This window comes from Capricornis sumatraensis, chromosome 15 (genome assembly GCF_032405125.1).
Source record: "Capricornis sumatraensis isolate serow.1 chromosome 15, serow.2, whole genome shotgun sequence".
In the NCBI taxonomy this organism is placed as follows: Eukaryota; Metazoa; Chordata; class Mammalia; order Artiodactyla; family Bovidae; genus Capricornis; species Capricornis sumatraensis.
In genome coordinates this window covers 57376798-57401630 of record NC_091083.1, presented here as the reverse complement: position 1 = coordinate 57401630, position 24833 = coordinate 57376798, and the positions used below count along the sequence as shown (strand labels likewise).

Below are 24833 nucleotides of genomic sequence, written 5' to 3'. Positions count from 1 at the left end.
CCTGAGAGGCATACCCATGGGCTTCTCTGGGACAGGCCCTGTGAAGCGAGGGGTACAGGTGTTTGTCCCTTGGTGCTTTGGGCCTGGCCCTGCGGGGTGATGGGTCCTTCATGCTTCGGCCTGTGTTCCCCGGCTCTTGGAGAGACATTCTGGGCAGCAGATGAAAGAGCTGGTCGGGGGGTGGGGGAATGGGGAAGGGGCGGAGGCTCCGGGTGGGTGGGGATAAGCCAGAGCAGTGACGTTGGAGAAAGGGGCCTCATAAGTCACGGCCTTCCTGTGACTGCTGTGGGACAGGAGCAGACGGGACCAGGGGACGCTGCCTGGGGACAGGAGCAGGTTGGTAACTCACCTGGAGCCTGGGTGGGCAGGGGCTGCTGCCATTAGGGGCTGCTCCAGGTGTGTGATTTGAAGATAAGCTTGACCTAGAGAGGTTTCAGGGTGGGGGGAGCTGAGTTCCTGGGGGTGCAGCAGGACCAGATACATGGGGTCTGGTGGGGGTGGGGCCTGGACCCCTAGGGTCACGGTGGAGGAGGGCAGACACTGTCGAGGGATCCTGATCACACCCTTGACTTCTGTGCCCCTGGCAGGGTCCCACGGAAGTTCCGGGGAGGGAAGCCTGGTTTCAGAGTGTGGAAGAGGGTCAGAAAGTGAGGCCACCAGATAAACTGTGCCTCGTCCTCTAGCCCCTCCACAGCCAATTGTGCCCTCCACAGGACATTGTGAGCCCCACTGCCAGGGGTGTGGCTGGGCTGGGGGTCCCAGGGGCCTGAGATCCTGCCCTGCATTCCTCTCTTTTCTGTCAGCGGAGGCCTGGAGGGAGCCCCCCAGCACCCAATTCCCCTTAAGGGCTTCCCCTGACTCACTGAGAGGCCGGCTCTGGGGTTGAGAGGCTGGTGTCCTGGGGAGCAGATTCTCAGCCAAGACACCTCCTCCTGGGCTGGCAAGTGGGCAGCACAGCTAGGGTCCTGCTCCAACTGGGGTCCCACCTTGACGCTGCTCAGGGCTGCAGGCAGGACCGCCCACCTGGCCCCGCTTCCCCCCCAGACCTCTCGGCCCTGATGCTGGCCACCCCAGGCTGGTCTAATGACAAGTAAGTGGGCAGAGCAGCAACCAGGCCCCGTGTGGGGCTGTCGAGAAGGATGGGATGCAGAAGCTGGTGGTGGGCAGGTGAAGGGCAGCTGACCTGTGGATCCAGGAAGCCCCCCAGGCCTGTTGGACACCAGCCCCTGTAGACAGGAGGGTGGGCGTCCGGAGGCGTCTGGGTGGGGCTCAGTCCCCGGCCCACAAGGGCAAAGATGAACAAACTCTGGCTTAGAGATCAGGAAGGGATGGACGGATGAACGGACAGTCAGACAGGTGGCTGAGTGGCCTCTTCTCCTGCAGGCTGCGTACCATGAACATCCGTGTGCGCCCTCACCTCGGAGTCGGCCTCTGTCTGTATCTGAGTGTTACCCTGGGGCTCAGCCAGGGACAAGGTGAGGACACGGGTAAGGGTTCCTGGAACTGTGGCTCCCGCCTGACCCCCCCCAGGCCATACCTGCCCAGGGCACAGGCCCCCGCTGCGGGACCAGTCTCCCTCTGGCCCTGAGCAGCTGCTGCTCCCAGGGACTCAGGTACTCAGGGGACAGAGACAGGAAGACAGGACAGCTCTGCCACCAGTGTCACCCTCAGCTGTGTGGCTTGACCTTTGGCATTGCGGTTTTTCCTTTTAGTTGGCTTTTTTTGTATTATCCATTTGTTAACACAAATGTGCATTAACGCACTGTGCATTTGATTCACTCTTGCATTAGTGATTTTTTTTTTCATCATTCTCTGGACATGTTTTTCATTGTGAAATTTTCAAACAACAGAATCTAGAATGAAAAGTGACCCCACCACACCCCCTAGGAGAGCCCAAGATGCCGCCTCCAGCAAGTCCCTGATCCTTTCAGCTCATTTATGGCCACGGGCAGCACCTTGGTTGGCTGTCCCGTGTCCAGCGAGGGGATGCTCAGCTCCCTATGGGGCGTGTCGCTGTCAGGGTGATGCTCAAACCCATCAGGGAAGGCTGGGGAGACCAACGCTGGGAGGTGGTGTTTGAGTCATGAAGCGAGCCTCCTCCACACTGCCCCTCAGCCACATCCCTGGCATGTGTCCAGCTCCCACGGGTGCCGAGAGGGTAAGAGACCTCTGAGCTAGTCCTCACAGGGGCGCGACAGGGGCCTGTCACACAGTCACGCAGCCTGGAGTCCTGCCTCCTCTAACTACCTTCTTACCAGCAGCACATCCTCCTGGCTATGATTTTGCTCACAGATGGTTGGGCCCCCCATCCCTGGGGCTCTGACAAGATCCCCCCAAGGGGACCAAGTCAGTAAGGAACCCTGGACACTCACACGTAGACAGCACGAGGCCCCTGCAGACTCTGGGTGGACTGCGGCAGGGGGGCGGTGGTTGGAAGATGAGGGTGGGACCCATACGTCCAGGCTGCCCTTCCCCAAGAATGGCCCTGTAGGGGGGCACCCCTGGCTGGGTGCTGTCTCCCCGGCGCCTGCCAAGGCTCCAACCTGCAGATCCATAAGGCAGCTTAGGATGCCTCCCCGACAACATTTCAGGGGTGCAGGGAGACAGAGGCTCTTCATGAGCTGGGCCCCCCGCTCACAAGCGTCTTTTCAAGGCCCCCACTGCTGAGACATTCCTGCCTTTCAGCTCATGCTCCAGGGAGCAGGGGGCCCATCCGGAGGCCCAGCTCAGCTGCTTCCCGCTCTGAAGCGGCCATTGTGTCTGCCACGGGCTCCCCCCAGCCCTGCCCTTCCCCTGTGCCCCTGCTCTGAGGGGGGCAGCCAGAAGAAGCCCATCTCTGTCCCCACTTTCCAAAAATAGTCACCCACACCAAGGAGCTGCCGGAAGCTCGGAAGTCAAGCTGTGCTGGAGGGCTCAGGCCTCCAAGGCCCCTTCCTCCTCCCAGGACGGCCAGGGCACCTGCCCCAGGGAGCCCCCGCCTCCAGGCACCCCCACCTCCTGGGCTGTGTGACCATAGCAGCAGGGGGTCTGCAGCTGTGTCTCCACTGCACTTCGGGGACTCAGGCGGGGAATCGGGAGGGGTGGCCAGCCACTGCTGGCTCAGAGCCTGTGTCTCCACTGGGTGGGGGGGCAGTTAGGGCCACTCTGGGATGCTGGCCTGAGCCTAAATCCATGGTGTGGGGCACTCCTAATAGAGCCAGGAGGGCCTCTCTGGACAGAAGTCTCCCCCACCCAGATCTGTCCAGCAGCCTTGGACTGCGAAGGGGACAAGTCCTCCTCCAACCCTGGCGGTGGGGAGGTGGGCTCCTCTTCACAAATTTCCCCCCAGTGGCACTGGAGTCCCCTCTGAACCTCAGAGGGGCTGAGCCCCAGAGAGGCTGCAGCCTCCTTGGAACCTCAGGATGGGGCCCCACAGCTGGTTGGGGCGGTCCCAAGGAGGATCAGTCCTGACTGCCTGTCCTGCTTCCCCAGCGAGTGGCCGCCTGAGGCTGACAGTGCTGCCTGAGGACCGGCTGCAAATGAAGTGGAGAGAGTCAGAGGGGAGCAGCCTCGGCTACCTGGTGCAGGTGAAGCCCAGGGCAGGTAGGGGCCCACGCTTTGCCTCTGTGCGGACCGACGGTGAACACGCTCAGCACGGCGGTCACAGTGCAGGCTCCCCTCGGCTCTGCCCTCCCTCCTCACTGTCTCCCCGCTAGCACAGGGAGGTTGTGGCGGGAGAACAGGGCCCTTAATGTCCCCGCCGTGTGTCCCTACACCTGGCACATGCAGAAGGCAGTCAACAAGTTTGCAGAAATAAGGACCCTCCCCCAGCTTAGAGCTCTCAGGACCCTGACAGTGCCAAGCCCGAGTGGCAGACTCACTCCATTTTAGGAGTTAAGATTGTTTGACGTTGGGCTTCAGCTGTTTCGAGAGCTGACCTGTCCTCAGAAACCCTTACTCCTGGGTGGAGCTCTTCAGGGTCTCAACCCCAAATAATTAGGTGGGGAATGTGCTAAGGATGCACTCCTCAGAGGGCCTGCCTGCCCATCCCTCCCTGGCAGGCAGCAGGAACCCAACAGACCTAGGCTTAAATCCTGATTCTGAGCAACTGTGTGACTCGATTTCCCATCTACAAAACGGGTGGGGGCTTGTGCAAATTATGCAGCTTGAGTCATGTGAAGCACCTGGGACCTCGCCCTCCTGGCCTGTCCCACCTCCCCCTGCAGGGCTGGGCCCAGGCTGGGGGCTGTCCACTTTGCAGGATGTTGGACAATGGGCAGGCTTGTGAGTCCTTTCTCTCTTAGTCCCCCTTCTAGCACCTGAGGTCCAAGAATTGCCAGGTATTCCTGACCTCTGATCAGTCGCTCCTATTGCCTCCGTGGCTGCCTCCCCTGAGAGCACGGCAGCATGCCCTTGGAATTGTTTCTTTGTTTTTAGCATAGACTCACAGTCACACTGGGACGTGCTTACAGGATCACTGCCATGTACCGTCCAGCCCCTGTGCACAGGCGGCAGGCCCCTCCCCACGTGCAGCCCTGTCTGCACAGACCTCCATGGTGTCCCCAGCGCTGCTCTGATGGCACCTGAAGAACTTACGGATCCCCTGGTGGACCCTGAGATGAGTCCCTCTGGGGAGGAGCACAGGCCACTTCCATCAGGTCCTAGAGAGAGATACACAGACCTCTCCCCCTACTCCCTCCCCTGGCCCAAAGGGAGGAGCTAGGGGAGGGGAAAAGGGGGTGTCAGGCAGATTTCACCACTCCCAACACACATGGACACACATGGACACACATGCACACCTGCAGGCATAAGTGCCCACACACTTGCAGATACCAGCCACCTCGGCTGCCTTGATCCCTCTCCCCACCCCCACCCTAGGGGACCCAGAGCAGGAGGTGATGCTGACCACCAAGACCCCCAAGGCCACCGTGGGGGGCCTGAGCCCCTCCAAGGGGTACACCTTGCAGATCTTCGAGCTCACTGGCTCAGGGAACATCCTGCTGGCTCGCAGGGAGTTTGTGAGTAAGTGCCCTGGGGGTGCATGTGTGCAGAAGAGGCTGGGAGCCCATAGAGCCTGGATGGGCCTTTGTGGGAAGGGTTGTGTGGGCAGCCCCCAGGCCTATATCCCCCCTGCCGGGCGGTGGGGTCCTGATATCCCATCACATCTCTCTGCAGTTGAGGATCTGAAGAGTAACTCCGTGAGCAGGAGCGGCCAGAGGCCACTGGGGGCAACCCTGGAGCCCACCCCCTCCCTTGTGGGGAGCCCAGACCTTAAGCCCCCAGGGGCCCTGGCCCCAAGCCAAGATCCACCCGCGCTTGATGGGGCCAAGACGGGGGACGGTACGTGCCTGGGAACAGGGGGCAGTCTTCAGTGCCTCATGGTATCCACGTGGCCAGGAGGTCCTCCTTCTGTCTGCCCTCACACTCCTGCACGTAAGCTTGGCTGCCTGCTCCTGACTTCACTAACCCACTGGGGCAGGTCAGCTGCTGGGAATGTCCTTGGGCCCCAAGTGCCTGGTCCCACTACCTCGACCTCCCTCAGGTGCCCCCCAGCCTGAGTGTGGCTGCTGAGGGGTAACACAGCTGTGACCCACCCCCAGGAGTACCTGGTGAGGAGCAGCACCCACCCAGGGGCCCCACAGGGGCGGGCCCTGCTCAGTCCACCCCAGGCCTGGAGGGGCCGAACCACGCCAGGACCTCGGCTGGAGGGAGTGGGGAGCCAGGTGAGATGGCTGGGGTGCCAGCATCTGCGGGCTTGAGGGCAGGACCACAGTACAGCATTTCCCATGAGGCCCTGCAGGCAGAGATGTGCCTCCCCTACCAGACCTGGGATGTTTCTTCTGCTTTTGTCTCCCCCATGAGACTTGGAATGGAAAAAGACACCTCCTTCCTTAGACCTCACATGGAGTCCTGGGGTCCAGGCCCTCCACTGTCTCCCAGTGGACTTGGGGTCTTACAGGGTGGTCTCCCACACAGTGCAGGGCCTTGAGGCCAGAGGGTGCCTCCCACATTCAGTGAGGGTCTCACCATACCTACCCAGCCAGGAGCCTCCAAGAGGGGGTCTGGCCCTGGCTCTGGGTCTTGACCTGGAGACACTGTGCACAGCTCTGGGAGCCCCAGATCAAGGGGCATGGCTTTGTCTCCAAAGAGCTCCTGGTCCTTAGGACAACCCTCCTCACACACACAGTGAGGCCTCAGCCTAGAGCTGGTGGAATGGGCATCCCCCCCCCCCGGCACTGTCCATGGTGCTAACTCACCCCAGTCGGCTCCCCTTTAGACAGCCTCTACCAGCTGGGCCTGGGAACTGGTGGGCAAGGAAGGTGCAACCCCCCCACCTTGGACAACTGAGCAGTGACCAGTACTGGCCAGGCCAATAGAGGGTGGAGGTTCCAGAGCACCTAGATGTCCTATGAACCCCCTTTGGGGGGACTCAGGGAGGCTGGGACAGCGGGCTGAGCTTCACGTATGGTTTTCTAAGTCTGGTGAGACCCTGGTACCTGTCCCCCAACACTTTGCTGCCCACCTCATTTGAAGCCAGAGCTCTGCAGCCCCTCCTCCTCTACCAACCTCAGGGAAGGAGATCCTGGGGACTGGAGCCCAGCCACAGGCAGTTCAGGGTCCTATAGCAGTGATGACATTGCCCAACACCTCACCTCCCTCCCCTCCCACCCCAGGCAGACCCCAGTTCCGCTGCACACCCCCCATGCCTGCGGACATGATCTTCCTGGTGGATGGGTCCTGGAGTATAGGCCACAGTCACTTCCAGCAGGTCAAAGACTTCCTGGCCAGCGTCATCGAGCCCTTTGAAATTGGGCCAGGCAAAGTCCAAGTAGGTGGGTCTCAGCCCTGCCCTGTGCCCCGCTGGGGTGGTCCTCACAATTCCACTCCCTACCCCCAGCTTTGAGAAGGGAGTGCGAAGTGAGGGAGGAACCAAGGCTAAGTTCTCACCCGACCAAGCAAAACTGAGGTCCCCACCTGCACTGGGGAGACAGATAGCTCCCAGGGGGACCTTGTGTGGAAAGTGGGGCTTTGCAAACATGCCTTCCTGGTGACCCAGGCAAGGCTGTGTGTGTCCTCCCCACCTGCGGTGTGCTCACTCCCCCCCACAGCCTGATTCAGTATAGAGGAGACCCCTCCCCTCCCAGCCTGACTCAGTAGAGTGGGGACTCCTCCCCTTCCAGGCCTGACTCAGTACAGTGGAGCCCCCCAGACCGAGTGGGACCTGAATGCCTTTGGCACCAAGGAGGAGGTGTTGAATGCTGTGCACAACCTCCGCTACAGAGGAGGAAACACATTCACAGGTCTGCCTGGCCCCAGCCCCAGCCTCGGCCCCACTTCAGGTCTTGTCCCATGATCAGTCTCCCTTGCACCCTCAGATAAGGAGAGGCATGCATGAACCACGCCCGAGTCCTGTGTATTCATGCCTTTGCAGAGGGCCAGTCTGCCTCGTTCATCCATGGTGAACATGGCAAGTCAGGTAGTCCTGCTGAAAACAAGTGGCTCCTCTGGTCAGTAGAGACTCCTGGGAGGGCCCACCAACAGCTCGGGGGAGCCCTATTTTCAGCAGTCCTCCTCAGGGGAGAGGACTGCTGACCCAGGCAGACCACACCCCCATGGCACAATTCCCTCCCTGATCCCCATTCACCCTGTGCACCCTGCAGCAGCAAGGTGTGGGGTGCCGGCCCCTGGGTCTCAGGTGCCTGTGAGGGAAGGAGGGGGAATCCCTGCCCTCCAGGCACCCGCAGCCTGAAGGGGCCAAGATTGCCATGGTGGGTAAAGCAGGTGGCCAGTGGCTGGTGGAGCCATCGTGGGTGGGCAGGAGTGTGAATGGGGGCATAAGTACTCTGCTTTCACTGTGCCCAAGGCCTGGCCCTGACCCACGTGCTGGAGCAGAACCTGAAGCCCAGAGCAGGTCTCCGTCCAGAGGCGGCCAAGATGGTGATTCTGGTGACAGATGGCAAGTCCCAAGATGATGCCCACGCTGCTGGCCACGTGCTCAAGGGTCTGGGTGTCGACATCTTTGCTGTGGGTGAGCAGCTCCTCCCTGCCGGGCTCTCAGTGGGCGTTCTCACAGAACACAGCAGGGTGGCTCCCGGCTCCCCAGGCTGCAGGTCTTGTGGCCTCTGAGCCTCAGCACTCCCTTCTGCCCCCCAATGCCATCTATGAATGGGAGGAAGATTCCCTGTTCTGAAGACCTGAGTTCCCACCTGGGCAATCGGAGGTGGCCACACAAGTTGGCGTGGGCAGCCTGGCCACTCCCTGGTGAAGTGGCCAGTTGGCAGTGTCATCTGTGGACATGTTTGTGGCCACTCCCTGCTCCCCACACCATATGCCCTGGGGACCTCTCTCTGCTCCCGTAGCCAGCTGGTCACTAACTCCATCCCTTGGGAGGGACCTCCAGACCTGGGGGCAGTGCTCCTGGAAGCAGAGACCCTGCTCTGTGCCTGACCCCAGCCCCTGGGTGAGCAGGACCCCGAGGAAAGCACACTGACCTCTCTCCTGGCTGCAAGTTCCACGGAGACCTGGGTAGGCATGCCACAGGAACCTTCACACCAACCTGTCTCTCACGGGCATCTGGCCAGGTGACCCCATTCCAGGGCCTGTGGGGTCTGGGGTCCTTGGGAAAGGCCCTCTGCCAACTGGGTGACCAGCAGGGGCCCAGTGGTCCTGACTGCACAACAAACAAGGGTGCTGGGTGGACTAACCCTCTCCTCAACCCTGCTGCAGGTGTGAAGAATGCTGACGAAACTGAGTTGAGGCTTCTGGCATCCCAGCCGCTGGACATCACCGTCCACAACGTGCAGGACTTCCCCCAGCTCGGCACACTCTCCGGCCTACTCAGCCGGCTCATCTGCCAGAAGGTCCAGGGCAGGAGCCCGCGTCGGGGCCCAGGTGAGCGACGCGGCTGGTGCAGGGGCAGGGTCGCCACACAAGGTGCAGCCCCACCAGGTCCCCTCCCACTGGGCTCTCAGGGCTCCCAAAACAACTGGGGAGCCCCTGTCCTTCCTGGAAGTGGCCGCCAGGGGGCACAGGCAGAGCCACTGACACCAGCCTCCCCCTGGGCCTGGGCTCCTCTCCCTCCCACAGCTACACTGGCCCTGGACCCCCCTCCGGCTCCCACCAGGCTGGTCCTGACCCAAGTGACCTCCTCCAGCATCCTCTTGTCCTGGAGCCCGGCCCCACAGCCGCCCCTCAAGTACCTGATTGTGTGGAGGCCTTCCAAGGGCGGCGCCCCCAGGGAGGTGAGCACCGCCCCCCACCCCCCCACCACAGGCAGGGCTGGAGTAACGCCCACGGGTGACAAAATCAAGGTGAATGAGGAGCAGGTGTGGAAGGTTTATGGAACCACAGCCCCACACACCCGTGGATGGCAGGATTGTGCTCATGCCTGTGTGACGGGCTGATGGCCCAGACCTGCCCTGGGGACACAGCTGTGCAGGGAGTGAAGGCTGACCCCTGCACCCCACCAACCTACTCCTCGTGGCTCCTACTCCAGGTGGTGGTGGAAGGGCCCACCTCATCAGCGCAGCTGCACAACCTGACCTCTGGCACCGAGTACCTGGTCTCTGTGTTCCCCCTCTACAAGGCTGGCATCGGCGAGGGCCTGCAGGGCCTGGCGACCACAGGTGTGTGCGTGAGCGCAGGGTTGTAGGGGCTTCCCCCACCTGCAGCCTTCCCTTGGAGCCCGGCACCCTCAAGGTGGTCTGAAGCCCAGGCAGGGTACCACACCCAGCAAAGGCCTAGTCATTGGGCCGCTCTGACCCTCAGTGTCCTCTTCTGAGCACAGGTGGCATCCTTTGTATCATAACCCTAACACAGCAAAGACCCATTACTGTTGCTGCCACACTGTGGAGCTGCCACCCTGCCTGGCCTGCAGCTCCCTCAGAACTGCGTGAGACCTCCCCACCCCCCGGCAGCTTTATTGAGATACACCCCACAGTCACCTGTGCACAGCAGGTGATACTGTTGTTTTCCATATAGTCCTAGCATCGTGCACCCGTCACCCTGAAGGGAGCCCCACACTTTAGTGGTCACCCCAGCCCTCCCCTCCCTCCCAGTCCTTGCCGACCCCTGATCTGCTCTCTGTCTCTGGGGTTTTTGGATCCTGGACCCTCCATCTGAATGGGACCGCATAGGCTGTGGCCTCTTAACCCCAGGCCACAGCCCTCCCACCCTCAGGGCAGGTGGCCTTTACAGAAACCTGCGGGGTGATCCAGGGTGGAATCAGTTCCGGGATTTACCCCCAGTCGTCTGTCCTCCCCCACGCCTCCTGGTCTTCCCCTCTCTGTGTCTCCATCAGGACACACCTAGCCCGCGCCTACCAAGGGACTGCCAGGTTCTGTCCTCCCCCGACTCCCGCTGGTTGATAGGTCTGATTTCTGCCTGCTGCCACATTTTTAAACTTTCTGCCCCCGTCTCCCCCAGCACCCCTGCCCCCACCCCAGGCGCTGACCCTGGCTTCAGTAACACCCAAAACTGTCCGCCTCACCTGGCAGCCCTCAGCAGAGGCCACCCAGTACCTGGTGCGGTGGTCACCTGCCTCCCCCAAGGGCAAGGAGGAGAGGAGAGAGGTGCGGGGCACAGAGGAGATGGGGGGCAGGCACAGGGGGAGGGGTATAGGGAAGGGGGGAGGGGGAAAGGGGCAGGCAGGGTGGGGCCAGCGTGAGTGTCCCTGCAGGTGCGGGTGGGGCGGCCGGAGGTGCTGCTGGATGGCCTGGCCCCGGGCAGGGACTATGAGGTGTGGGTGCAGAGCCTTCGAGGGGCAGAGACCAGCGAGGCCCAGGGCATCCGTGCCAGGACCCGTGAGTGCATCCTGCAAGTTGCTGCCTACTCTTGTTTCCCCCAACTTTCCACGGGTGGGGGACCCCAACCCTATCCAGTAGTCCCCCAACCCCAGCTGTCGCCTGCCCTCCCTTGGGACCCATGAGGCAGTCCTAAGGCCTTGGTGTGCCCTACAGCCGCCCTGGCCACCCCCAGACACCTGAGCTTCTCAGACGTGAGCCATGATTCAGCCCGCATATCCTGGGAGGGCACCGCAAGACCTGTGCGCCTGTTCAGGGTCAGCTACGTCTCTGGCAAGGGAGGCCACTCGGGACAGGTGAGAGCAGGCCTGCAAGTCCAGGGGGGTGATTTGTTCACGGGGACCAGCGCCCTTAGCCTCCCCGACTGGGCCCCTGAATTCAGGGTCAGTGAGTGTGACCGCATCCCCCGAGGCTCAGCCCCAGCAGTGCAGGGGGAGTGGAAGGCAGCTGACCCCACCCCAGCCCTTGTGGGCCCCAGTCCTAGTCAGGGGGGATGAGGCAGAAGTGAAGCAAAGAATTGTAAGAATCCTCACACGGGATGTGCTGGGGGAGCAGGCCCTGAGAGGTGGAAACACCAGTGTGTTGGGGGAATGGGCAAGACCCCTCCCAGGGCCACGGATTCCGCTCCCGGTCCCCTCTCCAGTCTGGGAGTGGTCATGGGGCGGGCCTGGGTCTCCTTCTGGCAGGAGCTGCCCACCTCAAGCTGCCTGTGTTCCGCCCCCCACCACCGCAGATGGAGGTTCCTGGGAACGCCACCTCGGCCACCCTGGGCCCCCTCTCCTCCTCCACCACCTACATGGTCCGCGTCACCTGTCTCTACCCTGGGGGCAGCTCCTCTACCCTGACTGGCCGCCTGACCACACGTGAGTGGCTGTCGGGGTGGGGTCCCCAGGCCACCTCCCTCTGCTCCCCTGGGTGATTCAGACCAAAACAAGTCAGGTGAGGGCGGGTACCTGGACAGGTGTGGCGGTGGGGCCTGGGACCAGTGCCTGGCCCACAGCCCCTCTGGGAAAGGGGACCGCAGGCACAGTGAGTGGGAACTGGGGGCCCCTCTGCCGCCCCAGCCTCAGTCTCCCTATTCCAGGGAAAGTCCCCAGCCCGAGCCAGCTGTCGGTGACAGAACTGCCTGGGGATGAAGTTCGGCTCGAGTGGGCGGCCGCGGCAGTGTCCGGCGTGCTCGTCTACCAGATCACGTGGATGCCCCTGGGAGAGGGGAAAGCCCGTGAGGTGGGGGAGCGGACCCTCCCCACCCCAGCTCCTCCTGTGAGCCTGGCCCCCAGGGAAGGACACCGCCCCCAGGTGGACACCAGTCCCTTTTCTCCACAGATTTCTGTCCCGGGGAACCTGGGCACGGCCATCCTGCCTGGCCTGGGGAGGCACTCAGAATATGAGATCACCGTCCTGGCCTACTACCGGGACGGGGCCCGCAGTGACCCTGTGTCCCTCCGTTACACCCCCGGTAGGTGACCCTGCTCTGCCCCAGAACCCCCCACTCTGTGGGCCTGACAGGCAGCCCCTCCAGTCCTGACCCTGTGAGTGGGCCACTGGGTCCACAGAGCCTGCCTGAGCCCTCCAGGCAAGATCCCTGGGGTGGCCAAGGGTCCAGGTCACTTGGTGTGACACCGCACCCAAGGTGGTTCCACAGCTGGCCTGGTGGCCCTGTCTGGGCCGGGGCACTGGGCTGCGCGGTGGGCATGGTGGGGGCCGCGGAGTGGGAGAGTGGCGGGCATGGTGCAGGGTGGAGGGGAAGCGTTGCCATCTGAGGTGCCCCACGCCTCATGCTCCCCTGCAGTCAGCCGGAGCCCACCCTCCAACCTAGCCTTGGCCTCAGAGTCGCCTGACACCCTGTGGGTCAGCTGGACACCCCCGAGCAGCCACGTGCTCCACTACCGGCTCTCCTACGCGCTGGCCTCAGGCTCCGGACCCGAGAAGTCGGTGAGTCTCCCTGAAGCCGGGAGGCCATCACCCCTCACGGGCCGCCAGATCCTGGGCTTGGGGAGACATGTCCCATCCTGCCTGTCGAGGGGGCCACTCTTCTGCGACGGGACCCACAGACAGGGAACCAAGATGCCCAAACTATCGGAGATGCTCAAGTGACCATCTTCACCCCACCTCCGCCCAGATCTCCATTCCAGGACCCAGGAGCCACGTGACGATCCCTGACCTGCTGGCAGCTACCAAGTACCGGGTCCTGGTCTCAGCCATCTATGGAGCAGGGGAGAGCGTGGCGGTGTCTGCCACGGGCCGGACGGGTGAATTGGCGCCAAGATCTCAGATCCAGCATACTCCTGCCAGGCCCAGGACCCTGGCAGCCAGGACGTGTGGGCTCTGTGACTCCCAGATGTACCACGCATTGCAGAGCTTAGCGAGAGACCCTCTGGTGCAGGATTAAGGCCACTGCAGTCCAGCTGAGCACGTGCAGGCTGGCGTGGAGGGAATCATGGCTGTGGCCGGCCTGCAGAGGCCTGGGGCTAGGGGATGGGCGGTATTCTTCTGGGTCTGTGTCCAGGAGGTACAGGGCAGACGTGCAGCTTATAGGAGTAGGAAGCCGGACACATGCCACAGACACGGTAGCTGCAGCGTAGTCCAGGGCCCACTCTGGGCTGGCCCCGCCCCCGGGGTATCAGTGGTCCCTGAGATCCCACCACCCCCAGGCCAGGACCCAGCTGAGAGGAGCCTCAGTTTCTGTTTGCTGTTCCTGCTGCTTCTCTTGACAATCAGACGCTCAGAGCAGAAGGGCCCAACCACCCCAGCTTCCCTCTGTGTCCCTTCCATGGTGTTGCCCAGTTTTGACTTGAATACTTCTGGGGACAGGGGCCTCACTACCCAAAGCTCAGCACCTTTCCTCTTTTGAGTGGCAGGGAGCCACTTCCTGCCCTGAGAGTCTCAGTTCCTGTCCACACTCATACGTGAACACTCAGAGTGTCCACACAGTGCCTGGAAGTAGAGCAGGCTGGCTCAGCCCGACCCCAGGATGGTGTGGACCCAGGCATGTCCACATACCCAGGTCTCTCCTGGCCTGCACCTAGGGCATCTCACCTCTCGACACAGACCCTGTGGGAGCACCCGGCCAGGTGCTGTCTTCCTGGGGGTTGGACACTGTCCTTGTCCTATCCCTGAAGTGTGGGGACCACAGGGCAGGGCACCTGGCCACAAGGGGCCCCTCCCTGCTGACCCTTATCCCTGTCCCCTCTCAGCAGCCTGCCCAGCCCTCCACCTGGATGGCTCCCCCCCAGGTAGGTCCCACTCTGGTGTGGCAGCTGCTCCCCACCAGCCCCCACCCACTCTTCCTCCTCTGGGTCCTTGTTGGGGGAGGGTGGCCTGGGTTTGGGGTCAGGCAATGCTGGGGCCCGTAGGTCCTGCGTGGCCTTTGTGAACCTGTGCTGACCAGGAGAGGGGCGGGCGAGAGGCTGAGCCTGGGTCCACAGTATCAGAAGGCTGGCACGTGGCCCCTGTGTGGTCAGGGAAATCTGCCAGGTGGGGGCAGTGGGCGGGTAGTGAGGGCGGGGAAGCTATCTTGGTAGCTGGGTCTCCTGAAGGATGTCCAGAGCTGCTCAGACCAAGCTTCAGGGCCAGTCGAGTTGGGGTGGGAGTGGGAGTGGGATGGGCGAGGTTCTGGGCACTGAGACTTGTGGGGAGGTGGTGGCTGTGGGCATGGAAGGGCCAGGTTGGTGCTCCCTGCGTGTCCTTCCTGAGTCCAGGATAGAGGGGAGGGGGGACGAGACCCCTGAGGGCTGATGTCCCTGCACTGTCTCTGTGGCTCCCACACTCTCCTCTCACCAGACATGTGGTTTTCTACTCTGCCTCCTACTCACCCCCACCTCCCCTCCTGTCTGATGGTGCCCTCCTCCCAAGGCTTTGACCTGATGGCGGCCTTCGGGCTGGTGGAGAAGGAATATGCCTCCATCCGCGGCGTGGCCATGGAGCCCTCGGCCTTTGGCCCCACCAGGACCTTCACGCTCTTCAAGGACTCTCAGCTGACCCGTCGGGCCAGGTGGGAGCTGGGGCAGGCCGGAGAGCAGGAGGGCACCCTGGGGAAATCAATTGGGCAGACTCCCGGGGGCACATGGACTCCGGGAATCCGAGTTCCATAAATTAATAAATCTCCTGTGGGTGGAATGAGGCCCCTGGAGGTAGGGTGGGAGGGCTTTTCCCCAGGTGGCACTTCTGGGCAGGGGCCACCACCTTTGTCTCCCTGAGAACTCCTGCTTCCTGTATGCTCTAATTTGATCCTGCATATCTGCACATATCCAGGGTTTGTGAGAAGCCACTGCTTTGTGACTCACCATGACCATGGCTTGTATGGCCCCCGAGGTCTAATAATCACCCCACTTCATATACGGGGGTGTCTTTAATCACACATTGGAACTTCCACATGCACAGCATAATTTTTCTTAAGTTAAAATGTTTTAAATTGCAAAGGTAAATCACGTGCTTTATAATATTGATAGGAATTTGAAAAATACAAATTGCAACTCTGGGGTTGCAAAGAGTGGAGGGCTCCCAGGAGGTGGCAGAGAGTAGGAGCTATGAGGAGAGAATGTGGGGGAAGGGCACTGGAGAAGAAGCAGCATGTGCCAAGGGGATGGCCTCCTGTCCCTGTGGGGCCATCCCGGGGATCCCAAGCTGCTCCTGTTGAGACCTGATAGGGCAGGAGGAGAGGGGCGTTCACTGCTGACACTCCCCGGCCTGGCTTTGAGGACCCCACTCTCGGTCCCCAGCGTCCAACCTCCTCTCAGGCCTGCGGTGCCCTTCCTGTTCCCTACAGCGACATCCACCTGGCCACCCTGCCCCCGGAGCACACGGTCGTCTTCCTCCTGCGCCTGCTCCCTGAGACGCCCCGAGAGGCCTTTGCACTGTGGCAGGTGGCAAGCGAGGACTTCCAGCCCATCCTTGGGGTTCTGCTAGACGGTCAGTTGGAGGGACAGCAGTGGGTCAGGTGATGCTCTGGGAGGTCCTCTCCCGCCTTCTGCGCGGCAGTCTCATGTGATTCTTGTCCCATTCCCCAGCTGGCAGGAAGTCGCTGACCTACTTCAACCGTGACCCCAGGGCCACCTTGCAGGAGGTCACCTTCGACCTGCCCGAACTGAGGAGGATATTCTTTGGGAGTTTCCACAAGGTACTGGAAAGTCCTGGAAGGACCACAGCTCATGCCTTCCTGCCTGAGACCCTCGGTGCTCCCAGGTTCTGGGACAGACCCCCAGGTTCTGGGACAGACCCCCATTGGGCTCTGCAGGACACAGGCTGCCCTGTCACCATGGCACCCCCCAGAATGCAGGGACTTTCGTCTGCCCTGGATGCCCCACCCTAATCTGGGTCAAAGAGCATCCAGCCCTTGCTCCTGGTCCCGCAGCCCCTGGGAAGGGCCATGGGGGTGTCATTGTACAGAATGAAACTGAGGCCCTGTGAGGGGTTTCAGGAGATGTGGGGTGGTCAGGATCCAGATGCCAGCCCCAGGAATAGTCTCTGCCCCTCCCTGCTCTGGCCCTGGACCGTGGACATGGAGGGAGCCCATCCTGGCTGGGGCCCCAGGGAACCTCCTGCTGTCTCCCAGGTGCACGTGGCTGTGGGCCACTCCAAGGTCAGGCTCTACGTGGACTGCCGGAAGGTGGCTGAGAGGCCCATCGGGGAGGCCAGCAGCCTGCCTGCTGCCGGCTTCGTCATGCTGGGCAGGTTGGCCAAAGCCCGGGGCCCCCGGAGCAGCTCAGCCTCGGTGAGGCAAACCGTCTGGGGCTGGTGGGCCCCTCCTATCCCCTGTGACAGCCACACCTGACCAACCCCACCGCTCTCTCTTCCTCTCTGAAGTTCCAGCTCCAGGTGCTACAGATCGTGTGCAATGACTCCTGGGCAGAGGAGGACAGGTGCTGCGAGCTCCCAGCATCAGTAGGTGGCCAAGTGCCCACTGAGGGCAAGAGTCTGGGGATAGACAGGCCATCCCGGTCATCTGGAAGAAATCCGGACAGGCTTCCTGGAGGAGGTGATCCACAGGGCCGGAGCTGGAGCTCAGGGCAGCTGGATGGGTGTCCTGGAGGCCCTAGGGCAAGGAGAGCTAGAGCAGGCCAGGCAGCCCCCAGCTCCAGAGTGGCTGCTGCCACGTACTCAGGGCCACTGCCCTTTTCTGTGGGCTCAGGCACAGGAAGGGGTCCTCACTGACTCCCCTGTGTGCCCACACTGGGCTTGGCCCTGCCGAGGGCTTACAAGGGAATGAGAGATGGCATCCTGTCAGCAGGCTTGTACCAGGCAGCCAGGAAGGTGGCAGCCAGGACCAGGTCCCCACCCTTTACCCCTCGCCTTCCTGGACCCTGCAGTCAGTGCAGATACTGAGCTCTGGGGTTAAACAAGAGCTGAGGAGGGGGTGCATTTAATGGCGGGGTCTCCTTTCTCCCAGAAGGAGGGAGAGTCCTGTCCTGCCTTTCCATCTGCCTGTGCATGTTCCTCACAGACCCCTGGGCCCCCGGGCCCTCAAGGACCTCCGGTGAGTCCTGCAGTTCCTCCCTGGGGTAACCACAGACTCCGGCAACATTTCACTGCCAGTGTTGATGGATATGGTCCCCTCCCCAAGCCCCAGCAGATGTCCCTGGGCCTGCCTCACTGGTGGCCAGAGTTCATGAGTGTTTTGGCTGCCTCGTCCACCCACGGCCCTTGAGTTCCCTCCTGGAAACCCCTTCCTTCCCACTGCAGCCTTCTCCTGAGCCAGCCCCTCTCTGGTGTTGGAGCCCCTATGTTCCCGCCCCGGGGTGGGAGCCCAGCCCAGCCCAGCCCAGCCCAGCCCAGCCCAGCCCAGCCCAGCCCAGCTGCAGCATGGTGCTGGTCATGGCCTGGCCATGAGTCACAGCTCCAGGCCTGGGCCCCACTGTGGGGCAAGTCCAGACCCTCTGGCTGCCTGGAGGGTGCAGGACCCATTTCGGTTTGTGGTCCACAGACCTCTCCAGGGAGGGGCCAGGGCTGGAAGCCATGAGCCCATGTGTGCGGTAACCAGTGACTGTGGGGGAGGCGGGCCAGGAGGCACTGGCCCCCGGGCTCCCTCCCTCTTCTACCATGAAGTGGGGACTGGAGTCCAGGGCACTGCCAGGGGAGCCAGTGTGCAGCCCAGCCTTAGTCTTGCTTGTGCCCCTGCAGGGCCTCCCCGGGAGGAACGGAGCCCCAGGAGAGCAAGGCTTCCCAGGGCCCAGGGTGAGTCATGGGGCATCCTGGGGGTGGGTGCAGGAGCGAGACCCCCGCAATCCAACCCTAGGCAGGAGAGGGACCCCAGTCTGGGCACCATGTGGCGTGCAGTCTTGGGCGCCTGGCCGGGCCGTGTGTGCTCTGCCCTCCCCTGTGTTTTTTCCCATTAGCCGCTCCACCCCCTTGGAAGTTGCTGGATGCATGTCCTCCGGCCCCGTTCAGCTGGCTTATATTTTCTCCTTCATTTGAGGGGCTCTAGGTTTTATGGGAACCCTGTGCCCTGAGCTGTGACTAGTGTACTGAGTCCTGGTCTCCTGGCCTGGCTTATGATATATGTGGCAGGCAGATTTAGGATCCCCCTTTGTCTTGTCAGCTATGTGGGTCTGTCTCCACAGCTCCTGAATGGCTTTGTATTTAAAGGCCTTCCTTAGTCTGGGAGGACCACCTCCTCATGGGCCTCAAAGTGCTTCTAGCACCTTCCAGCCTGGCACTGTGGTTCCTCCTTCCTTCCCAGACCACTGCCCCTCGTTCCTCTAATTATTGAGTAGCCAGTCCCCCACCCCCGCCGCTTCAAATGCGGTCTAATCACATCACCAGCTTTGCACGGAGTCCAGAATCCAAATAGCTCTTCAGACACAGGAGCAGTCGCCGTCCAGGCAGGGATGGGTCCGGCTCTACATCCTCTCCCCTAAACCCCCTGTTCTCTCTGTGTATTGTTTTTGGGCCCCATTTCTTACTCAAATATCTTATTTGCAATTGTTTTTTAGTTTCATATGGTTGCCTTAGACTTTCCTGGGTTTTATTTACAGCACCTGCAAAAAATCATATCACTGTCTCCTTTTCGATTTTCTCTTTCTTTTTAAAAAAATTTTCTTGCTTATTTCTCTGGTGTGGGTGACCCTCCAGAGTTTGTTAAGGAACCCCGGTGATAGCAGACATATCCTTGTTGGCTTCACAGAAATGCTTCTGCGGTTTGCCCGTTGAGTGTGGGGCCGGCCTGGGAGCTGAGACAGATGGATTTTGTCATGTGATAGTCAAATCCTAACCTTATTTTATTAGGAGAATTTAAAAATCAAGAATGGGTGTTAAATAAGATTTAGTGCCTCATCAGCTGCTCTGAACACAAGCAAATTGTTTTCCTTTTTGGAGCTATTAGTTTGGTGAATGATTTAATCTCTCTCGAATGCTGAATTCTTCCTGCTCCCACTAGAAGCCGGCATGGTCCCTGGGCCCTCACCACACATTTAACAGGCTGCAGGCTTCTGTGTGCTCATGTTTTATTTAGGATTTTCACATTGATATTCGCAAATGGGAATGCCTGTGGTTTTCTTTATAGAATTTGGTGCATTGATATGTTTAACTCACAATTATTTGAAAGCATTCTTTAAAAAAAAAAACAACAACAACTGCAAAGCAAGCTGTTTAAATGGTATTGGTGGCCTCTGTCCCTTAAAGGTTTGGTAGGCTGTTCCAGTGTCTGGGGTTCGGAGCTCTGTGACTGGACTGTCAGAGCTGGCCCAGCTCCTATCTATAGAGCAGGGTTGCAGCAGGACCCTCTCAGGGTGGGCCATGAGGGTGAAGATGCCTGTGTGCGGGCAGGTCTGCACCCCCCAACCCAGGGCAGGATCAAAGGAGGGGCTGCAGGAGGAGCCACGTGCCTCCTCAGCCCCCCACTCCCATGTCTCCAGGGAGAGCCCGGGCCACCTGGACAGATGGGACCCGAGGGTCCTGGAGGTCAGCAGGGGTCACCAGGCACCCAGGGCCGCACCATCCAGGGACCTGTGGTAGGTGCTGCCTCCCCCCGCCCTGTCCCCCTACCCCCTCCCCTCGCCTTCCTGCCCAGTCCATCTTCCCCCTCCAGGGTCCGCCAGGGGTCAAAGGAGAGAAGGGGGACCATGGACACCCCGGCTTGCAGGTCAGACCACACTGGGGACGCGAGGGCCGTGTGCTAGGGACAGAGCCTCCTCCTCTGGGTTGGACCTCAGCCCCAGCCTGACCGACCACCTCTGGTCTATTTCAGGGCCAACCCGGCCTCCAGGGCACCCCCGGGAAGGTTGGCGTTCAGGGACCGAAGGTGGGAGAGAAGCCTGGCTGGAGGGTCTTGAGATGGAGGCAGTGGGGGCTTCCTTCTCTGCCCCACCCTTCTCTGCATGGCCTGGCCAGTGGGGAGGGAAGTGTCAGTCCATACTGACCGGGGGCAGGTGTGGTCACTGCCCAGGGTGGGGCCAGGCCCTGAGATGGGCCAGCTTCAGCCAGGCACAGGCATGTACCCCCCATGGGGTCTTGGGGGTCTCGGGGGTCATCGTGGGAGGGGCTTGCAGGGGTACATGCCCTGCCCCCGCCCACCCTTCCTTTGCCCTCAGGGAATGAGAGGCCTGGAGGGGACTGCTGGACTGCCTGGCCCTCCAGGCCCTAGGGTAAGCACTGCTTCCTCCATGAGCCCCCCAGCCCTGCCCACCCCACTGGCATCCCTCAAGTTTCCTTGAGGCTGAGCTGAACGTGGTGACCCAGGGAGGCCTCTCTCTCCTGGGCTGGGGCAGGGACTTAGACTGAGGTGGGGTGTGTGTCCTGTGCTCAGGAGCAACAGAGGTAGCCCCCCTATCTCACACCACCAGAGAGGTTGGTAGGAAATGCTGAATTTGTGCAGCCCCCAGCCTCGCCTGCACCCTGACTGCACACAGCAGGAAGTTGCCTGAGCCTCTGGTTGGGCCTGGGAAGGGCGGACGGGTGGGTCTGGCTCCCTTCCCACTAGAGAGTGGGGGTACCCCCCTCACTTGGAAGTAGCTTCCTCCCAGCCCAGTGTTACCAGAGGTCCTAGCTGAACTCAGAGCCGGGGAGCTGCTCTGGGTGGGAGGCTGGGGCCAGCAGCCCAGACCCAGCCAGGGTCTCCTGGGCTCAGCCTCACTGGGTGCCAGGAAAGCCAAGCTGCTCCTCTTGCAAGAGGCCACACCTGGGAGGCCTGGCCTGCAGTCACACCTGGACAACTGGGAACCAGAGCCAGTGTTCAGGGTGGGCCGGGACTGCCCTGGGTGGGTGAGGAAAGCAGGGCCTGCTGGGTGGGTGTGGGGCTCAGCTGGGGCAAGGCTGGGGAGAAGCTGAGGAGTCTGATCTTGGTCCAGGGTGGGGGGACTCTGAGGGAGAGGCCACCCCCGGGGGACAGCCGCCAAACCCAACCTCCCACTTTCATAGGGTTTCCAAGGTACTGCGGGGGCTAGGGGCAGCAACGGCGAGCGAGGACCCCCAGGGGTCGTGGGGCCCACAGTAAGTCCCCTCTCCACCCAGCCCAACAGCCAGGGGGCCCAGTCATGTGCGCTGATGCCCAGGGGTGCCCAGCAGCTGGTACATTTGTAAAGCGAGGCTGACACAAAGCTCAGAGCAGAGGGAGCCCTGGACTGCCCCCTGCTAAGCCCGAGACAGGGGGGGGACAGGTGGGGGTGGGGCTCCCCAACTTGGACTCCAGGGGTCAGAGTGGCGGCAGACCTGGCCTGCAGGCTGGGTGGGGCCTGGGGCCAGGGAAGCCTGAATTGGCCGGCTGTCTCCCTCTTGCAGCAGCAGAGGTGGGTCCTCTGCTCTCTGGGGACCCCTGGGTCTCTGGGCAGCTGTGGGGTCCAGGCACTTCTCCTTTTCCTCCCACTCAGGGGCTGCCAGGGCCCAAGGGGGGGCGAGGAGAGAAGGTGAGTGTGCAGAGTCTGGGGTCCGGGCCGACCCTGGGGGAGCACGGGGAGGCACTGACCCCCACGCTGCCTGAGCCATCAGCTATGTGGCCTGTCCTCCCTTGCAGGGAGAGCCACAGTCCCTGGCCACCATCTACCAGCTCGTGGGCCAAGCCTGCGAGTCCGCCATCCAGAGTGAGTGGCCCCGCCTCCTGTGGTGCCCAGTGCCTCTGTCTTCACACTGGAGGGAAGGGAGCCCCGTGCCGGGTCATTGGTGCCCCAGCCTCGAGCAGTTCTCCTGGGCCGCTGCCTCTGGGCAAGGCAGGGAGCAAGGGAGGGTCTCCCCACCCCCGCTGACATCTTCCCCCCTACCCAGCGCACGTGTTGAAGCTCCATGCCTGTACCCACGAGAGCACCCGGCCCCCCATGCCCATCTTGGAAGCCCCCAGGGCCCTTGGCACAAGCAGCAAGGCCCGGCTCCCTGGAGAAGGGGGGCATGGTGGCCCCCGCCCTGGGGACAGAGGTACTGGCCCCTGGGGGAGGGGTCTTCCCCAGTCCTGGGGCTGTGTGCTCTGAGTGGAGTCGCCACGGTTGAGGGGACAGGCCCTCTCATCCTGTACAGACCTGGGGCTGCCTGGCTGCCTAGGGTCTCCCAAATTACCTTCCCCAACCTCCCAGGAACCCTGAGCTTAGGGCCCCTTTCCCCTTCCCCCCACCCTACCACTGCCCTTCCCCACTTCCCCTCCCCTCCCCCACCCCGCCCCTCCCTCTCTCCTTGCTAGGACACAGTGGGAGGCTTGGTCCAGTGACCTTGTCACTATCTGTCCGTGTGACAGGGCTGCGGCTGCTCACAGCTCAGATGCTGAGACGGATGGACGGGCTGATGAGGGGAGAGGAGCTCACAGTCTTGATGGGGAGGAAGGAGATGAGTGGGGGTGGGGCTGAGGCTGGCTGGGGAACAGTTCTGCACCTAGGTGGGTAAGGGAGGATGGGGGAGGGGGAAGGGACACACAGCGCCTTGCCCAGGCTCAACGCATTTGTGGAAAGAGAGGGGTCCCTGCCCCCAAGCACCCACCACAGTCCCCCAGACACAGCTTTTGCCATAAGCGCCCCCCTAGTTTGTACCCACTGTCCAGACAAGGCTGGCAGGTGCTGTCATGATGTCCTCCCCAGCCCTCTCCCTCACCCCCCACCACGCTAAACCTCAGCCTTTGAGATGAAACAAGGATCAGTGCCTGTCTGAGGTCAGGGACCACCAGCCCTAAACTTTCAGCCTCAAATTGAGGGCTGGACCTGCTGCCCCCAGGCCCCATGGGGTTCAGGACCCACCTTCCCCGGGTCAGAGCAGGGCCCCCAAGAAAGGAAGGCAGTGCCACCTGCACCCCTCACTCAGGCACATCCTCCTTCCCTTTGGAGGAGCCTGGAGCCCTCAATCAGACAGGGCAGGCAGAGGCGTGGGCAGCCTGGCATGTGGGGGCCCACGGGCCCCGGGGGAACCCAACAGGACTGCAGGTGGGTGCAGGAGACCAGGACATCCTCATGGGACACCTGGCCAGGCTCGCGAATCGGGGCTGGGGGCCCAAGGGTCAGTGCCCGGAGGAGTGCGTTCAGGTAGAGGGCTCACTGTCCTGCCAGCACCTGGGGCCGGGTGCACATGGCATCATGTCCTGATGGTGTCAGCTGTCCACCAGATCTGTCCAGCCTCTGCTTCTGCAGGACGGTCCCCCTGCTGCCTCGAGTGAGCCCGCATGTGCCCCTGGATCCTGGACACCCGACATCCGACCCCTGGAGCAGCTGGAGAAGAGGGTCCAGAGGTGCAGGGAGAGGAGGCAGAGGCCGGCCTGGAAACCTCCCCTCTGTACGTTTCCTGTTCAGATAAACATGCATGCTTGTCAAGGGAGGTGGCTGCTCATTGCCAGGGACTCCCTCATCTGCCCCATCCCCCACCGAGTGGAGTCCCAGATTCCCTCCCCGACCTGCTTCTCAGAAACAAGCCGCCATTCGCCCTTGGTCGTGAGGATCCCCTCACCATGGTCTCCCTCACCCCTTTGTTCCTGTGAGGCTGCTGAAGCCTCCAGGCCCTGGTATCCACAGCCCCACTCCTCCAGGGATCAAGCCCCACTCAGGGCTCTCAGCCTTGGGCACATTGTGAGTCAGCAGGGTGGGGTGTGTTTGGAGAACGTGTCCAGCCCACCCCCAGATGCTGAGGTGACCACCCTGGGCCCAGCCAGGGGCTCCCTACCTCCCTCGTAGTGGCCCCTCTAGTAACATCTGGCTCACCCCCAGGTGTTCAGGCCTCATGGAACCCCGACCTACTGGCCCCTTACCTTGCCACTGCCCAGTGCCTCTCACCTCGACCAACCTGGGCACCACAGCCTGAGCAGTGACCGCGTCCCTTGGCTCCCCCTCTGCCAGGGAAACCCGCCAGCCATGGGCCCTGGGGTGGCACCTGCTGTGACCCATTCAGTAGCTCTCTGAACACCAGGAAGAGTTTGGGGTGGGGCAAGTGAGGGCTCCAAGGTGACACGCGGGCAGAAGCAGGACAGGCTGGGAGGGGGACACGGTGGAACGTTCTGAGCAGGGACCCACCTGAGCAGGCTGGGTCTGGGCCTGGCCAGGCCGAACCCAGAAGTGGCAGGAGGAGAGAGCAAACTGAGGACAGGCTGGGCCAGGGATCAAACCACTGACCATAGTGGGGGTGCTGCAGGGAGGGGTCTGAGTTTTGGCCTCGGAGTGTCTGGAAGCCCCCGGGGCTCAAGCATGGGCTGCCGTGACCTGGTGTCTATGTGAATGGCCTGTAGATGAGAGTGTGGGTAGCCACCAGCATCACCTCTGGCTGGGTTCAGCGGGGAGAGAGACCAGCCAGGCCCTGGCCCTGCACAGTTTGACCTGACTGAGGGCTGACATGAAGCCTCACAGGGCAGTGAAAGTCCCTCCCAAATCTCCCCTCTGCACACACACTCTTGCACCTTCCTGTGTGCGCATACACTCACTCTCACACATCCACACTCGCGGCACTATTTCCAAGTTTGGGAGCCAAGGTAACCCAGGGAAAAATGACATGTGAGCCGAGCAGGACTCGGGAGAAGAAGGGGAATATGAGTCCCCATTTAGTCCTTTAATTTAAAATCGCAGTATCTTCAAAGAGTTGGAAGGATGGGTAGTAATAACACAGAGCCAGAATTAACAGGCTTGAGGAAATACAGCATGGAAACATAAAAGGAGAAATAAAGTC

General features: G+C 61.7%; 1 protein-coding gene across 1 annotated transcript; it reads left to right on the top strand.

Annotated features, from left to right (window-relative positions):
- The first annotated feature begins 1393 nt into the window (after positions 1-1393).
- Positions 1394-23658, top strand: COL20A1 (collagen type XX alpha 1 chain). The gene is made up of 36 exons (XM_068986784.1): positions 1394-1475; positions 3472-3582; positions 4858-5001; positions 5155-5284; positions 6640-6812; positions 7161-7280; positions 7844-8008; positions 8707-8871; positions 9067-9221; positions 9476-9605; positions 10405-10550; positions 10658-10781; positions 10938-11077; positions 11515-11644; positions 11866-12008; positions 12108-12240; positions 12574-12716; positions 12904-13033; positions 13982-14017; positions 14637-14775; positions 15550-15692; positions 15791-15900; positions 16336-16494; positions 16587-16664; positions 17170-17256; positions 17901-17954; positions 19807-19860; positions 19966-20019; positions 20309-20362; positions 21135-21206; positions 21584-21619; positions 21727-21775; positions 21975-22121; positions 23103-23209; positions 23315-23412; positions 23586-23658. Exons 1-36 carry the CDS (start codon positions 1394-1396, stop codon positions 23656-23658), a joined length of 4014 nt encoding a protein of 1337 aa, XP_068842885.1.
- The last annotated feature ends 1175 nt before the right edge of the window (positions 23659-24833 follow it).